This window comes from Pelophylax lessonae, assembly GCF_965119305.1.
Source record: "Pelophylax lessonae genome assembly, chromosome: 4".
NCBI classification, from domain to species: domain Eukaryota; kingdom Metazoa; phylum Chordata; class Amphibia; order Anura; family Ranidae; genus Pelophylax; species Pelophylax lessonae.
In genome coordinates this window covers 254,735,321-254,753,363 of record NC_138771.1, presented here as the reverse complement: position 1 = coordinate 254,753,363, position 18,043 = coordinate 254,735,321, and the positions used below count along the sequence as shown (strand labels likewise).

At 43.6% G+C, this 18,043-nt stretch overlaps 1 protein-coding gene across 4 annotated transcripts in view; it reads right to left on the bottom strand.

Annotated features, from left to right (window-relative positions):
• Window positions 1-18,043, bottom strand: part of OSBPL8 (oxysterol binding protein like 8) — a 377,827-nt gene that overhangs the window by 163,148 nt on the left and 196,636 nt on the right. For 2 of the 4 annotated variants that reach the window (XM_082257118.1, XM_082257119.1), the window contains exon 1: window positions 315-480. The exons of the other annotated variants lie outside the window; for them this stretch is intronic. In XM_082257118.1, coding sequence (XP_082113244.1) covers window positions 315-453 — 139 coding nt within the window. In that variant the 5' untranslated portion in view covers window positions 454-480. Of the gene's footprint in view, window positions 1-314; window positions 481-18,043 lie in introns of those variants that run through there. 4 annotated transcript variants of the gene reach the window in all.

The window sequence follows — 18,043 nt, the reverse complement described above, 5'->3', positions numbered from 1 at the left end:
CAAAACAGAGAATTAATGCAGATCACATATATTTATTTTTTCAACAAGATTTTATTTTATTATCATTGATGCCAGATTCCTTTTAATCAGTTACAAATTACTATTTTATAAAAGATCACGAGGGAAGGTGGGTAGCTTCTGTACAAACGTCAAAGCAAATGTATCAGGTACATATCATAAAAGAGAACAATTTTGTGAAGTAGATCTCAAGGGATTTGTAGGAAGTGTAGCAAAGGAAAAGCTTCAAGCGTTACTTGTGTTTCTGCATTTCAAACTACCAAAAGTACAATGGTGTAGAGAGAAAGCATACCAACCTGGCACAGCAGGAGAGAGCTCATTGTATCCTCCAAATGATGCGTTTCTGACAAGCTTTCGTCCATCAGGCCTTGGGAGGAAGGTGCCAGGTGAAACCCCGGCACATGACCTGCGCCTTAGGAGGCCCTCTTCCTTCATGGCTCGGGCGTACTGTCAATCTGAAGGCTGCTTAGAACAAAAAGGGGGCAGCTATTGCCTAAGACCATCACACAACACACACACACAGCATAGCACACCTACAAGACATGCACTTCCAACGTCTTTTCACTCCGATATGTATGAGGTGGTCCTTTCCATCAAGTCTTACTAGTGTGCAAGCTCCTTCAGCTATTCAATGCTAATTAGTGATGCAAAAAGGGCCAGAAATTGATTTGGATGGTTTCTCATGTTAAGATCCCCCATCCAGGTTACAATTCTAAATTTGGAACAACTGCAAGTAATTAATTGCCAAAGATGGCTTTTCTAGAATCTATTTCTCACAGTGTGAGGGCACAAAATCTGAGCTTTCTCTCCCTATGCCTAGTTATTACAGGACATTTCTTTTTTTAACACATGAAAAGTATGATTCATTTCCTGTGCGTGTCAGCATATAGAGATTCACAGTGCTGAATACACTAATGAACTACGCTATCAGTCTTCGGTGACTGTAGCTGTTTGGCAAAGCTCCTGGCCTGTCATTGTTCTGCCATGTACCTGCACAATAACACACTGAATGATTTAGAGTATATTTATTGCAACTTGCTTAATAGCAGCCAAACATACAAGTATGAATAGTTTGGCAGTAAGAGAGCAGGGCCATGTCATGAAGCCAATACTGCAGTCTCCAATGACATTTGAATATGTTTTTAATCTGTCAACAACACTCCTAAAGGAACTGCTATAGGAAAAAATAGAAAATCATTACCATTTTCCATTTCATGCATCTCTAGATTCTGCTGAACAAGATGAGGGGCGACACCTTGCCAATATATTGTGTATCATTTGAAAATGTAGGAAGCTGTATAGCTCCCAGATTAAAGCGGAGTTCCATCCAAAAATGGAACTTCTGATTTAAGGCCTCCTGACCCTCTGACATGCCCCATTTGGGTGGGGGGGAGCGGGTACCTAGTTTTGACAGATACCCGCTCCCACTTACACTCAGGCCGCCCAGGCGGCGCCCTGAGCTGAAGTTCTCTCCCCCTCCCTCCCTGCAATTTTCTGGGACATATCACAGCTCCCAGAAGATTGCCCGTCGACTCAACACACAGCGCGACTCGTTCATGTGCAGTGCCCACCCAGCAGTGAAGCCACAAGCTGTCACAGCCGGGTGCCCTCACTAGAGTTGCCGGCACCGTGGGGAGAAGAGGGGGAGAACCGAGGCTCCCGCTGGCCGCAATCGCTGGACCGTGGGACAGGTGAGTGTGTGTTAATTAAAAGTCAGCAGCTACACTTTTTGTAGCTGCTGACTTTTAATAAACACAAAAACGGGTGGAACTCCGTTTTAGCTTTGATATAAGTCACACACATAAGGGATCTTCTAAACTGGAGAAAGAACATAAGTCTTTGCAATGATTCCAGGCCATACAGAAAGTCTTTGTCAGGGATGTTATTATTAAGTGCTTGAAGAAGACTTACATGTTGGCAACATACACCGATCAGCCATAACATTACGACCACCAACAGGTTAAGTGAATAACACTAATTATCTCATTACAATGACATCTGAAAGTGGGTGGGATATATTAGACAGCAAGTGAACATGTTGTCCCTGAAGTTGATGTGTTGAAAGCAGATGAAAAAGGGACAACAGCAATATTTGGGGTACCTCAAAACAAAATAGAAAAAAACTAGCAGACTTTACTGGTACCAGAAAGAGACGGTCAAATATGGTTATAAAAAGGTTAAGTATTTTTTACAAAATATAGTTAAAACACAGTTCATAAAAAAACATGAAATGGATGCTCTCCTAGGATAATCCAAGCCATATAATCAGACTACATTAGTGGATATTTTCTATATGCTCGACGCGTTTCCCATTTAACTTCTTCCTCAGGACATGGTCTTAAAAGCTCAATCTTTAATACGTACAGGTCATCATTCATGCAACGACATACTGTGCCCGCCAGATCAACTCACATGTCACCCTGAGAATAAATGCACTTAGCTTTGCACTGAACCTTGTATTGTCGTCCTAGCATTTATTCTCAGTGTGACATGTGAGTTCATCTGGCGGGCACATTATGTCTTTGCATGAATAAGGAGCAGTTCGATGCGAAACACGTTGACCTCTTGGAGCATATAGCAAAGACACACTAATGTTGTCTGATTGTATGGCTTGGATCATCCTAGGAGAGCACCCTTTTCATGTTTATTTTATAAGGGTGATTTAACTATATTTTGTAATAAATACTTACCTTTTTATAACAATATCTGACCGTCTATTTCTGGTACCAGTAAAGTCTGCTAGTTTTTTCTATTTTGTTTGTGTTGAAAGCAGAAAAAATGGGCAAGCCTAAAGAGGACCTTCACCCTCTACATGAACTTCCTCCCTCTCCACGCCTCCTCCCATCATCTTCATGAAATCAGACATTTATTTATTTAACTTTTTTGAGAAAAAAAAAGTGTAGCTCCGCCCCTCAATGCACTTTATTCGCCTAGATGAATGACCTGCACGTCACATTCATTCAGAAGTGGGATGGGGGCAGGCCCAGAGGTACGTGATCGCTCAATGACGTCACAGGTAAGATGGCCGCACGGGACCTAGCGGTCCCTGCTGACAGATGGATGTCAGAGGGACAACGCTGGATCCGGTGGCTGAGTGAGTATCCGAACTCTGCCTAAAACAACAGGAGGTAAACAGGAGCAAAAAAAAAAAAGAAAATGGGGGGGGGGGGTACACTGAAGGTCCTCTTTAAAGTATAACTATAGACAAAACTTGTTTTTTTCATTTTGGATAGAGAAAGGGAGTTATAGGCCCTATCATATTTCAATTGCGGCGATTTCCCTTCACTTCCTGTCCCATAGCTAAACAGGAAGTGAGAGGAAATCCCTGAAAATGAAGAACATTTCTTGGAGACCCCCAGGTCAACATAACTAGTGTCCCCAGTGAAAGATTTCCCCTTTATTTCTTTTCTGGGGACAGACCAAAACCTGGGCTTTTTTTTACTTTCAATGATAATGGTAAACAAAATAAATAGAGAGGGTGAATCTCCCTAAAAGGGGGACAGACCAGAATAAAAACTGACTAGCATTCTGATCCCTCGCCATGCTACCCAGAACTAAAAAAGGACTTGAGCGACTTTGACAAGGGCAAAATTGTAAAGTCTAGAAAACTGGGTCAGAGCATTTCAAAAACTAAAGCTCTTGTGGGATGTTCCTGGTCTACAGTGGTCAGAACTTACCAAATGTGTCCCAAAGCCGGAAAACTGATGAACTGGTGACAGGGTCATGGGTGGCCAAGTCTCACTGATGCATGTGAAGATCAAAGGCTGATCATAGCTCACATTGCTGAAAAAGTTAATGCTGGTACCAACAGAATGGTGTCAGAACACAAGGCATCATATAGTTTGTTACGTATGGGGCTACATAGCTGCAGACTGGCCAGGGTGCCCATGCTAACGCATGTTGCCTTGTCTGATGCATTCAAACATGGTTTGAAAAACACAACAAGTTCAAGCTGTTGACCTGGTCTCCAAATTCTCCACAACTTTTTCAATCGAACATCTATGATACATGCAGGAAAATCAGTCAGATCTATTGAGGCCCAACCTCGCAACACACAGGACCTAAATAATCTGCTACTGATGGCTTAGGGCTAGAGACCACAGCATTTCTTTAGAGGTCTAGTGGCGTCCATCAAATGTCTCCACTGGTTATGGTGGGTGGTCATAATGTTATAGTTGATCGGTGAAAAATCCTTACTCATGTGCCGATACCAGCAAACCTGCTTGCAGTTGCTACAGCACCTGCTACAGACCTTGTCATTATGTGTGACATACGAAACTGGAGGGGGTAAAAAACAAACATGGAGTAGATGTGAAAGCTTTTTGCACTATGTAAGAGAGGTGACTTTGCTGTAACATGAATGCAGCAAAGCACTTCAAACTGATACTAAAGGATCCAACTCTAAAGAGTATGTAGACCTAACATGTCATATTCCTAAAAGGGGCCTGCTGTACCATTTACTTGTATGTAAAGTATCCTGTTCTCTTTGTATTTGCTTCCCTTGTGTGAAATCCCTGGTGTTCCGGTCAGTCCCTCTGCTTTCCTATTAAAAACTGACCACACTAAGCAGGAGAACATAGCTAGCTATGCTGCCTACTCTCCTCCAATACGCAGACTTATCCTGACACACACCCTCTCCCCCCTGCACGGCCTTTCACTGGAAAGATCTGTGTGCTGCTGCTGCTGCTTCTCCTTCCCCATCTCTTTTGCAGCCGAGAACAAAGGGAATGTGATCACTTATTAAAAAAAGAAAAAAAGGGAAAAAAAAAAGATTTTTATAATGTTTTTTATATCTATTCACAAATGTTTTGCCTATCATTTTTATTTTAAACTAAATGGATTGCCTTACAAGGTGATCGTTTACAATCACTTTAAGAGAATCCTGTGAAATCTACAATAAAACAGAAAGCTTTACCATCCTTTATATATCACTGCTTTTTTATGGACTAAACATTTGACTGAGTTCTTCAGCAGACCTTCACAAACATGACGCCATCTGGTTGCTCTGGGCTTCTACACTTCTATTTCATATATAGTATAAAGGAACTTTGCTCATATGAAACAGGACTGCACTGTACTGTGTATAGCAAGGTTAACCAATGTAGAAATCAATTCTCCAAAAATCAATACTGTTATTGTAAACAGCAGATAGGCTCCATTCACACCTGAGCGTATCATTTTCAGGTGTTTTTTTGGGCGTTTTTCAGGCGTCTATTGCAGGTGTTTGGAGGCAGGCATTGGCATCTAACAAAAACACTTTTAATCTGCCAAAAAACAAGCTCATGTACTTTTTTGAGCTTCAGGTGACAAAACGCTCAGATGAGAACAGGGGCCATTGAAACAAATGGGATTTTGCTTGTTGGGCATTTTAAAACTTCAGAGATGAGCTTTTTACAAGCTGAAAAATGCTCAGGTGTGAACAGGGCCATAAAAATCATCAGTTCGGACACTCGGTGCATAGAATCAATGGTACTCAACAACATTTTATGTCTAGGAGCTGGAAAAATCATTGAAGATGGCCATATTAACACCATCTTGTTAAAGAGGAACTGCAGTCTGCTCACATAATATGTAATAAAAACATCTTTGCCATTCTGAAGCTTCTCTCCAACCACTTTGCATATTATTTTTATATGTATTGTGATTCTGTACTTGCCAAATATGCTACACTCCACTAAGTCTGGATGCAGCTGCTGACTGTTCACTTCCTGGACTTACACAGAGACATATATATATATATATATATACATACATACACATATACAGACACTGTCACACCACTGCTTGCCTTCACATTTCTCCTCCCTTGATGAATACTCATGGATCTCTGCAGTCTCCTGTTATCTACACCCTCATCCAGCCCCCTCCAGCTCTCCTTAGCTTTCCTATGACTCACCACTCATGCCTTGCTGGCAAACTCTCATGAGAGTTAGAGAGAGAGCTGTGCATGATGTCTTTAGCCTAGGTTAATTACCAGACAAGAAAGAGGAAGTGGGCTGTATAAGGTATTTACAGGCAAAAAAATGTTTTACTATCCAAAGTTAAAACAACAAGGGCAGAAAATTTAATAGAGGGAAGAGGAAAATTACTGAATAACCTCTTTAATAAGCTGCTCAATGCACAGACACAACTTTCTAGGTGATAGATCTCCCTTAAAGTAGACTTTTTATAACCCCATCCCCATTTTTAGTACTTTACCCCTGCTACTATGCTCAATAATTTTCAGTGGACTGCCTGTGCATTTGTCCTATGGCGCCCTAGCATGTCAATGAAGCACTTCAGGGCAGATTCAGTATTACTCACTGTGCACAGGAATAACGGGTGTAAAAGAAATCACTGGGCAGCTAAAAACTGCACAAAGCCCTCGCCTAATCTACATAAAAAAAATTATTATAAACGTGTATTCTAGTATTAGGGAGTATAAATATGTTTTTTTAAACAATGATTTGAGCTTGATGTTTCTGTATTTCTGCTTTCAGAGACCTGCATTTATCTTTAATAAAATCAATACCACACCATATCGCAAATAAAGCATGTCACCCAGGAGAGAAAATGCATTGATTGGATGTTTTATTTTTTGAGTAGGCTTGAGGGAACTGGATGCTTTTATCGGCATCACTTGGACTGCCGTCATCTCTCAATGCAGGGCAGAACAAAGCATTGGGTTTATTTAATTGGACTCCTGTATACAGTCAGTAGAACCCTGAAAAGGAGTTATTCTCTCAGGAATATATATTTTTTTGACAGAACAGGAATATTGTTTAAAGTGAATTTTCAATATTAATTTTCACAGTAAAATTTGAAAAAAACCCAACTACATATTGGTATGTGTTTTTATTCATACAGCATACTATTTTTTTTTATATTTCTTAGCTTTTATAGGTTTCCCAGGAGAAGGCCCCATGGCTTCATAGATTTCTGAACAATGTCAGAGTAAGTCTGTCCTACGAGCTGGTTCCCACCAGATGCAGTCCAGTGCGTTTTTATTCTGCATTAAAAACTAATGGACAGTGTTTACCATGGATTCCAATGGCTCTAGTCCACACCACTGCAGTGCAGCCAGCAAAAGTAAAACATGTTGCATATTTTCTGCATTAAACGTAGCAACAAAAACACACATCCTCAATTTTGATGAAGAAAAAAAAAAGGAGGTAAAAAAAAAATGTGCTGTAACTCAAAAATGTACTGGAATGCATCAAAAACACATATGGAACGCAGAAATTGTGTTGTGAACTGGCCCTAAGGAGATGCGGAGTCTTCTCTCAATAATACAGTGATGGAAGCCCAGAGTTAAAGTAGAATTCAAGCCCAGTATTATCCATCTTTAAAAATGTTCCCTCCACTCTCCTCCAACCTATCCTGCCTACCTTACTATTAGTGAGCAGTGGCTGCAGGGGAGAGGAGGGAGCAGTCTAAATGGCTGGGAATTCCAGAAGCTGTGACGTCACCCATAGGCTCCCATGTCCCAGCCCTTGTTGGTGCTCCTTCCTGTCTCCTGTAGCCGCCACCCACTGACACATGGGAGCTGCAGCATCATGTGACAAGATCAGATAACACTAAATTTAAGGAAGTATATACTTTTTTTTTTTTAGGCAGGATAGGTGGGGGGGTTAAGGCTGAAATTCTACTTAACCTTTGTTAGGACAGGCAGCCTCTTTACCTTCAAATCTAGTGTACAACTGATAAATGGATTTTTGTAAAATCTTACCGTAAAATCCTTTTCTCTTAGCTCATCGACAGACGTAGTCCTCGGTGATACACCACCTTCGGGTTATGTTACCTCCGCAGGAGCAGGACTAGACAGGAAATTAAAAAGCTCTGGCCACACCCTAGGGGCAGTCCCAGAGGGTATATCCTCTCTCTCTCTGCCTCAGCAAATCAGTTATGTGAAAAAGCAGTGCTTAGAGAATTTAACCCAACCCAACTCCAAAACAGAGGGGCGGGGACTACGTCTGTCGATGAGCTAAGAGAAAAGGATTTTACGGTAAGATTTTACAAAAATCAATTTTTCTCTAGCGCTCATCGACAGACGTAGTCCTCGGTGATACACCACCTTCGGGACGTCCCAGAGCAGTATCACAACTGAGGGGTGGGAAAATGGAAATCAAATCCCAATCTAGAAGGCCCAACCGGTGCCAACTAGAAGTTTACAATGCTCATCCTTAATGATGAGACTCAACCAAAAAAAAAAAAAAGAGAAAACAATTTTTTTTTTTTTTTTTTCAAACAGAAAAAAACCCTCGAGGTAGACCACCGGTCTCCTCAAATTGCGGCCTGCAAAACCTTGCGGCCAAATGAGGCATCCGCCGATGCCGTCACATCAATTTTATAGAATTTTGTAAAGGTATGTACCGACGACCAGGTGGCCACCTTACATACCTGGACCACTGACGCCTGATGGCGAAAGGCCCAGGAAGTACTGAGCGCCAGGGCCGGATTAACAGCATCATGGGCTTGGTGCTCAGGATTTTGAAGGGCCTTAAGGGCCGTGCCTTGCCATGCACCCAGAGGAGGAAGGGTGCAGCCATGCATGCCTAATTCAACATGGGATGCTGTCTCTGAAGCCCATAAACACATCCATGCATCGCCAACTGTCCCTCCTTGTCCGGCCTTCACGCTGTGTGGGGAGGTTCTGAGGGTGCTGCCTGGGGAAGCGAGCATAGAAGCCAGACTTCTGTGTTTACAAGTGACAGAAGAGCGGTAACAGTGAATATGGCCAACCCGGGGCCTATATAAAAGGTAGGGGCCTGGAGCTGCAGCTCCAATAGCCCCTACATTAATCTGGCCCTGCTGAGCGCCCGAGTGGAGTGCGCTCTAACAGGGAACGGAGGACTCTGACCCTTAATAGAATAAGCTTGTACCACCGTTTGTCTAATCCATTTGGCAATGGTCACGGCAGATGCAGGCAAACCCTTTCTGGGGCCATCCGTGATCACAAAAAGTGAATCCGTCTTACGGAATGATTCCGTAGCTTTCAGGTATACCCTGATTGCCCGAACCACATCTAAGGAATGCAACGCATGTTCCCGATGATGCTTGGGCTGAGGACACAAGGAAGGTAGTACAATATCTTCATTCAGATGAAAATCTGAAACCACCTTGGGAAGAAAAGATGGCTTAGGATGAAGTACTACCTTATCCCTATGAATCACTAGGTATGGGGACTGGCATGATAATGCAGCCAGTTCTGACACCCTGCGAGCAGAAGTAATAGCCACCAAGAAGGCCACCTTCTGGGATAGAGTAAGCAAGGGAATCTCCCTGATGTCTTCAAAGGGAGGTTTCTGTAGAACCGACAAAACCAAATTAAGATCCCAGGGCGGTAAGGGCGCGCGGACTGGAGGAGCCAGGTGCCGCACCCCCTGGATGAAATTCCGCACCAAGGATTTGGTAGCTAAAGGCTTCTGAAAGAAGATTGCTAATGCTGAAACTTGACCCTTGATGGTGCTCAAGGCTAGCTTCTGCTCAACCCCTTGTTGCAAAAAGGCCAATATTCGAGTCACCGAATAGGTACGTGGAGGAAATCCTAAAGATTCGCACCACGCAATATAAGTCTTCCATGTGTGATAATAGACTTTGCTGGAAGTCGCTTTCCTTGCTTTAATAAGGGTAGGAATGACTGAAGTAGACAAACCTCTGTCCTTTAGTACTTGGGTCTCAATGGCCAGGCCATTAAAACCAGCGACTGTAAAGCACGAAGGTAAATTGGTCCTAGAGACTACAGACACTCCCTGAGACGAAGTTCCCACGGAACGTCTGCGACTAACATGTCCAAGTCGGCCAGGCCGGCTTGAGGAGGCCAGCCTAGAATTTCTAGGACCACTGGCGCTGATTGGATCTGAACCAGGCGTCCCTAGAGCTACCACACATTTATCAGATACCTGATAGTTATCAGGAAAGGTGATCTTTTCTGGTTGAACCTCAGGGACCGAAGTCACCCGACTAGAGGCTACTTGGCCTATCTGGTCAACCAGATCCGATTCCTGTGAGGTATCGGGACTAATCTTAGGAAAAGGTAAAGGAAAAGATCTTTTCAGGGAACGGTAACTACCGCTTCCTGTGGTACTTAAATGTTGGAAGGGAAGAATCGCACCGGTAGTAGTGGCTGAATACCGGTGAAAACGTCCCCCCACCCTGAAACCGGGTGGGGGCGCCTTTCCCGCTAGTACCAGCCGGGCGCCCTTTATGGGCGGTAAAGAAAGGTCCTCGCTTGTTGCGAGGTCCCTTAGCTTTTGCAGCCTGTGGCAAAAAAGTGCTCTTGCCCCCAGTGGCATCCTTAATGATTTCATCTAGGTTGGCTCCAAATAGACGATTCCCCTGAAAGGGGAGATTGGTCAAGGTCTTTTTGGAACCTAGGTCAGCTGACCAGCATTTTAACCACAGCACACGTCTGAGGATCACTGCTAACTTAGATGCATGCCCTAATAGGGGAGTAGTGTCCAAGGCTGCGTCACAGATAAACCGTAGCCCTTGTATGATCTGTTCCAACAAATCAGATGTCTCCTGGGGAATATCTTTTCCCCTAAGATCTTGGCGTACCATTTTCGCCCATTCCGTAAGTGTCTGGGAAACTAGACCAATAACGATTACTGGTCTAAATGCTGACCCTATCAGAGAAAAAATAGTGCGGGACTCTGCTTCTATCTTTCGATCCACCGGATCCTTAAAGGACGAAGTGTCCTCCACTGGAATAACCGTGGCTTTATTCAGCCTGGAAATAGGCGGATCCACGACTGGTGGTACCGTCCATTTCTTAATGATGGATTCCTCAAACGGATAGCGTCTAGCAATACGCTTGGAAATAGTAAAGGTACGTTTAGAATGCTCCCATTCTCCTTTAATCTGATTACCAAAACATTTAGGTACAGGAAAAGCCTTCGCCGTCTTGATGGGCTTATTAGTCCCAAAAGGCCTCTCTGTTTCAGTTGCCTCTGCCGGTAAAGCCTCAAGTTTTAAGGTTTCTTGCACTGCCACAACTAGTGCGTCCACCAATGCTTCTTCCTGAATTATAGCAAGAGAAGAAGCGTCCTCCTCACTGTCTGAGGGGGCTTTACCTGGGATAACAGCCCTTGCAGAGGAACCTGCAACTGCCGTGACCATCTCTGAATCTGAGTCAGAGGTGTCAGATGGTATAGGGGTAGGCGGGGGTCGCTTCCTTGACCCCCGTCCCTGACAGGCCGCCTCCACCCGAGCCACCATAGACTCCAAAATTGCTGTAAATGACTCTATACTCTGTGCACCGGCGGGTCCCGAGGCCCCCTCGAGGGAAACAGGTGGGGGAATATGTGTGGCAGGGTCCATAATAACTCCAGTTACTTCCTGGATAATATAATTCAAAAGTAAAGAAAAAAACTTTTTTTTTTTTTTTTTTCTTTTTTTTTTTTTTTTTCTTTTCTGACCCCCAGCGCCACAAAAAAGCCCCTTAGTGTTACCTGCTTAGGGATCCCTATCGATCGAGAGAGAGAGAGAGATAGACCCCCAGGCTCACCACTTGATGCTCAGAGTTAAACTGCAACAGCTTACAGCGCTGTCTTGACAAACAGGAAGTCTTTTGGCTGGCTGCCCAGGAAGAAAGGAGGCGGCTCCGCCCCTCTGCACGCCTTCCGGCGCCTCCCCCAAGCTCCACGAGGTGTAGGATCACCTCAAACATGGCCGCCCCCAGGCTGGAGACACGAGACTACGCCAAAATGGCGGCTCGTGCGATCCAGCAAAAAAAATGGCGGCGGCCTAAACTGAATAGCGGTGTGCTGCAGGGCACACAACACTCTCTCTGCATGGGGATATGGCGTGGTTGGCGGTACCGGCCCTGGCGGACCGCGTGGCCGTTCGGGAGGCCTGCTAATAGCTGGAGATCTGATTTGGAAGGCAGTCTACATGTCCGTGGCTTCTGACTGGTAGGTAGCTTATACTTAACCCATAAGATTCCCAGAATGCCACAGATTACATCTTTAAAACATGTATACAATAGATTGTTAGCTCCCAAGCCAAGCCTCCTGGCTTTTGCACACATAAATCACACTCAAAGTAGGAGGATTTGTGACATGTTATAGGATAGAAAGGACTCTTTCTTACCATACAGAGAGGGGCCCGCGTTCACCACAAAACCCGTCAGGGAAAAAGGGGGAACATACTACTCACCATACCGGAACCAGGCGGGCACCAACTCCTGACAGTACCCCTCTCCACCGGGGCGGGAGGGCTGTCGACCGATACGGACGCCGTGACTCATGGTCTTTGGCGTTTCGGCGAGACGTTTAACTCGCGTGGACAGTCCTTTAATGGGACTTTGTCGCGGCCGACCCAGCGCGGAGCTATGGCCTGCACGCGCTCGTAGGCTGAACTGGGGTGACCACCGGATCTCAACATCCAGCCCGTCGCCCAGTTCAGCTTTCTTGCTTGAAGATCTCACAGGAACACTGGAGAAAAAAGCTGTCTAAAAAAATCCTTTAAGAAAAAATTCTTGCCAGGACCTAAGATCCCAGCAAGGTGTCTAGGTCCTTACTCCTAACTAGACAGAAAATAACTGATTTGCTGAGGCAGAGAGAGAGATGATATACCCTCTGGGACTGCCCCTAGGGTGTGGCCAGAGCTTTTTAATTTCCTGTCTAGTCCTGCTCCTGCGGAGGTAACATAACCCGAAGGTGGTGTATCACCGAGGACTACGTCTGTCGATGAGCGCTAGAGAAAAGGAGATTTGCCAGCACAGTACAGACAGGGTGAATTATGGCAAACAGCTGTCTATCCCCTAATGAACCAAGAGAACTAGTAGGATTTTACAGTGCTGGGATTTCTAAAAAAAAAGCACATCTAAAAAGGTAAGGTGCAAGTTTTAAATATATTTTTTTAATGCTATGTGAATGAGAACATGTAACAGATATAAAGTAGGTGTTATCCCTAGTCTGTGAGAGTGGCCGTAAAACAACAGCCAGGACTCCATTAGCATCTAAAGTAGTTCTAAACTGAAACGTTTTTTTTTCTACCTTAATGCTTGCAATAAGATAAAAAAAAAAAAAAACTCCCATAAATCCCCCATCCCTAAAAACGTACCTTCGCTCTTACCTCCTCTCTCAATCCAGCACTGTGCCCTGCACTCCTGCTGCCGTCAGGTATTTTCTGTGAGGAGGGTGCGGAGGGGGGGGGGCATGGCTGAGCTGCACTGTGTGTGTCAATGAATGCACACAGCCCAGTTCGGGAGCCCCTATAGCACATGGCTCTCTAGGGGGGCAGCCACAAGAAGAAATAGTGGACAATGCTGACAAGAAACCCCAAAAGAAGAGGAAAGAGGCCACTCTGTGCAATATCGTTGCACAGAGCAGGCAAATATCACATCTTATTTGAGGGAGAAAGAATAAGAACTAAAATGGAGCCTTTATTATTACTTTAAAGAGCCGATCATAAAACCCAGGGATATGTCAAACGACGGGAAACAGGCCCCTGGTGTACAATCTACAGCAACATATATGGATTTACTTAAGTGTATGCAAAACCTTAACAATGAGCTTCGCTTATTTGGTCCCTTTTGATCTTTGAATCAAAATCACTGAACATTTTTTTTATATCAGTTTGATAAGATACTGGTTGATCCTGCCAGAAACCTTCCTGTTATGCATTCCCATTAGTTATACTTTTCCTGGTTATCTGTCTGGGGACTAAAGAACCCCCACTCCTTTACAGTAGGGAGAAGAGGAGAGGGTGATGTGCTTGTAGTCCTGTCTTATAGTGACAACACTGCTCCTCCATAGCTACAGTAAAGCACATGAGTTAATGGCAAGGTCAACAGGTAAAAATGAAGGGGAAAAAAATCCTGAAACAAAAAACGAATGCAGTGACCAGATTTAAGAACTGGTAACCTGGAATATAGGAAGATTTTTCCTTTGATGATGTGCAGAGTACAGTCAGTCAACCATTCAGCTTTCACCCTTCATTAGTGTAATAATGCTGAGTGATTGCTGACAGGTTGCTATGGTTTACAGCGCTATTCCTATATTAGCCGAATAATGTTGATCTCAGCTAAGTAAGCATTGTCTTTTTTCCATCACGCCTATCAAGACTGGTCATCGCCTCCCATTACATCTGACTAATTTGACTAGCAATCACTCCTTTTAAAAAGGATTTGCATGATTTGACTACCTCGCCTAGCTGATCTGTACAGTGGAAGAAATGTGAATTTATGTGCAAATACTATCGATCAACAGTCCAATCTCTGTTTACCTTAACTAAACAAGGGAATAGGTATTGACCATTTTCTTCCTTCCAGTAATGTACTTAAAGTTTATTTACAAACGTTACCTGGAAAGTGTCATTTAGGTGAACTGATTATTGCTACCTTGTTGAGGGCAATAATGAGTGTCATCAGGATAGGGAATTCATGTATACGATGGTGCTTTGGTATACACCAGGAGTTATTGCACTGGGGTTTGAGAAATCCCAGCTCATGGCACACTGTATTCCCATTTCCCAGAAGCCTGTTCTTTCCCTTGTGCGCAGCCATTATTCCCATCTCATGCTATGACTTATCTTTGCCCATCTCATGCTAGGACTTATCTTTGCCCATCTCATGCTAGGACTTATCTTTGCCCATCTCATGCTAGGACTTATCTTTGCCCATCTCATGCTAGGACTTATCTTTGCCCATCTCATGCTATGACTTATCTTTGCCCATCTCATGCTATGACTTATCTTTGCCCATCTCATGCTACGACTTATCTTTGCCCATCTCATGCTATGACTTATCTTTGCCCATCTCATGCTACGACTTATCTTTGCCCATCTCATGCTATGACTTATCTTTGCCCATCTCATGCTATGACTTATCTTTGCCCATCTCATGCTATGACTTATCTTTGCCCATCTCATGCTATGACTTATCTTTGCCCATTTCATGCTATAACTTATCTTTGCCCATCTCATGCTACGATTTATCTTTGCCCATCTCATGCTACGACTTATCTATGCCCATCTCATGCTACGACTTATCTTTGCCCATCTCATGCTACGACTTATCTTTGCCCATCTCATGCTATGACTTATCTTTGCCCATCTCATTCTAGGACTTATCTTTGCCCATCTCATGCTATGACTTATCTTTGCCCATTTCATGCTATAACTTATCTTTGCCCATCTCATGCTACGATTTATCTTTGCCCATCTCATGCTACGACTTATCTATGCCCATCTCATGCTACGACTTATCTTTGCCCATCTCATGCTATGACTTATCTTTGCCCATCTCATGCTACGACTTATCTTTGCCCATCTCATGCTACGACTTATCTTTGCCCATCTCATGCTATGACTTATCTTTGCCCATCTCATGCTATGACTTATCTTTGCCCATCTCATGCTATGACTTATCTTTGCCCATCTCATGCTATGACTTATCTTTGCCCATCTCATGCTATGACTTATCTTTGCCCATCTCATGCTATGACTTATCTTTGCCCATCTCATGCTACGACTTATCTTTGCCCATCTCATGCTACGACTTATCTTTGCCCATCTCATGCTACGACTTATCTTTGCTGGAACCTCTGAACTGCTTCATGGTGCTAGGATTGCTCTTGGGCCATTTTCTATAAAGCTGTAGAACCTAGTACATTACAATGTTAACAAATCATGGGCTAGGGGAAAAGGTGATCACATCTAAAGCACAATGCTAAAATGTAATTTTCTAGGAAAAAGTATTTAAATTAGTGCCCAAAACTGTACACACAGTATGCACCACATATATGATTTGCTTTTTTTTTTAAATGGACCAAACCATACTAGCAGCCATTGAATTAAGAAATGGAACAGCATGCAACTGACAGCTAAATAGTGTGCGAGACATGTCAAAAGCCCAGACATCATCTGATGAATACAGAGAGGTCCAAGCTGTGGGGGAGAAACTGACAAACAACAGGCAGACAGCTGGCCACATTATGCCGGCTAGTTGACTAGTACATATTCAACAAATGAACATAATGAGATTGCTAATCTGCACTCTGTACATCATCATTTATTTACAAGGCATTAAAAAATAAGTCTCCTAGTTTTATGACAGCACAACTTTCCTTTAGCAATCTGGTGCCCGGAATGATTACAAGACTAAAGTCCCGGGCACCTCTGTGCTGGCAGACCTCCTAGATCAGTTTTCTGATCACAACAGAACTGACAGATCTATACAAACATTAAACTGGTATAAGACTCGAGGCTTTGTGAAAAGACTGCTGAAGCTGGATTTTTCTTGCAGTAGTCCTATGGCAGAAGATGTGCCATGCACAGAGTAATATGGAGGAATTCTTTAAAGGGAAACTTATGGGATGTGGACACAAGAGTACAGATGAGTCTGACAGCTTTGCTACTCTATCTTAGATCTGTCTCCCCTGTACATGGCTAATGGAAGTTAGCTCACCACAAACTAGTCCCCTATACGCACAACACAATCTCCAGCTAGTGAAATCACTGCAGTCTGCTCTTGCACGCAGCGCACACACACACACACACTGTTGCATGAATCAACAAGCTGCTTTGGCTACATACTTGCCTTTTGTTGTCAGTGATTTTTACTCAAGGGTACCAGAAATCCAAAGGCAAAAAGGTGTTCATTTTGCAGGGTTATAATGCTCTTGTGTTCCCCGTGAAGAATTTTCCCTGCTCACCTTCTAATCCTAAAGCCTGAGCATGCTTCCACACAGAGCCATTACATGGAGGGAAGTGCGAGCTCTGGGTCTCTGTGATTATGCTGGAGAGACTACTCTTCAGGCACTCAGCTCCTCCCAGCCAAGAGACGTGGACTTCTTCCCCGATCACATTTCCTTCCTAATGATACAGGCAGCACACACCGAGATCACTGCCTTGCCTGGATGTTAGAATAGGTCAGGTTATACCCTGCACAGGCTGCATTCCTCATTCCCATTTGAATGTATAGAAAGACAGGACAGCCTACTATAGAGAGCAGGTGCAAGGTCAAAGCTTTAGAATTTAATGGGCAAATTCTTATAGCTGCGCTCTCACTAAATATTAGCAAACACATAAAACCTTCATTTCCAGGATCTACACCTAGAAGGATTTGTTTGTACAGACCGCAATGTGTACCTAAAGATATTAACAGTTGTAAGGGGAAACTCTACTTACTAGTAGTAAACACAGGATAAAGACACCAACAGTTTGCACAGCATTTTACACTATAAAAGGAGAAAATACAGCAAAAATACAATTCAATACAAGAGCTCCTGGGAGCTTACAATCTAATAGATTAATGTTCATCTTGGTATATTGTACATGAATTCGTCGCAGAATTGTCTCTGACAGAACTTTGTCTGTCACACAATACTTTTACACAACTTACACTATTGTACATGCTACACGATTTACTTCAACATAAAGAGGGTCGTAGGCTAGGTTCACGTGTGTGGGTGTAGGACTGTGTGCGTAAATTGTACGCCTTCCCGCACCAAAAATCTGCTGCTGTTAGAGACGCGTAGGGGTGCCATTAATTCCTAACCACTTCCTGTCTGCTCACTAATATTATATATATATATATATATAGCAGGTTTTCTACGCCTTGAGTCTAAGGTGGGTCTGCCATTGTTACCGATAACACAATCAGCCCATTTGAGCTGTAAAGACAGGTGTGAGAACTGAGACAAGGACCAGTCCGGCATCTTTAGCTGGTTTGTTTTATTGTATTTAGGGGATAGGAGAAGAGAATGAGTGGGATACTCTTCTGGCTCAACTAGGTACAATTCTGGGACTCTTCTAGAACAATGCCTGTTAGCGCTGTCTTGACGCCAGCCGACGCTAGCCAACGCTTCCTGACGCTTGAATATACTGTATCACTGAAAACTGTGCTGGAACTTCGACTTTAATTCAGAAGATTTAGGACTGTAGAATACTTGACTTCTGACACTGCTTTGCTCAAAAGTCACTGAACAGCTCCCTCCAGCCCTATACTAGCTTGAAGTAGCTCTTTGTAAATTCCTGTGCTGCTGCAACTCTCAACCTGCACACTCCACACTGTACAATGACTCTTCAGGGCCCAAAC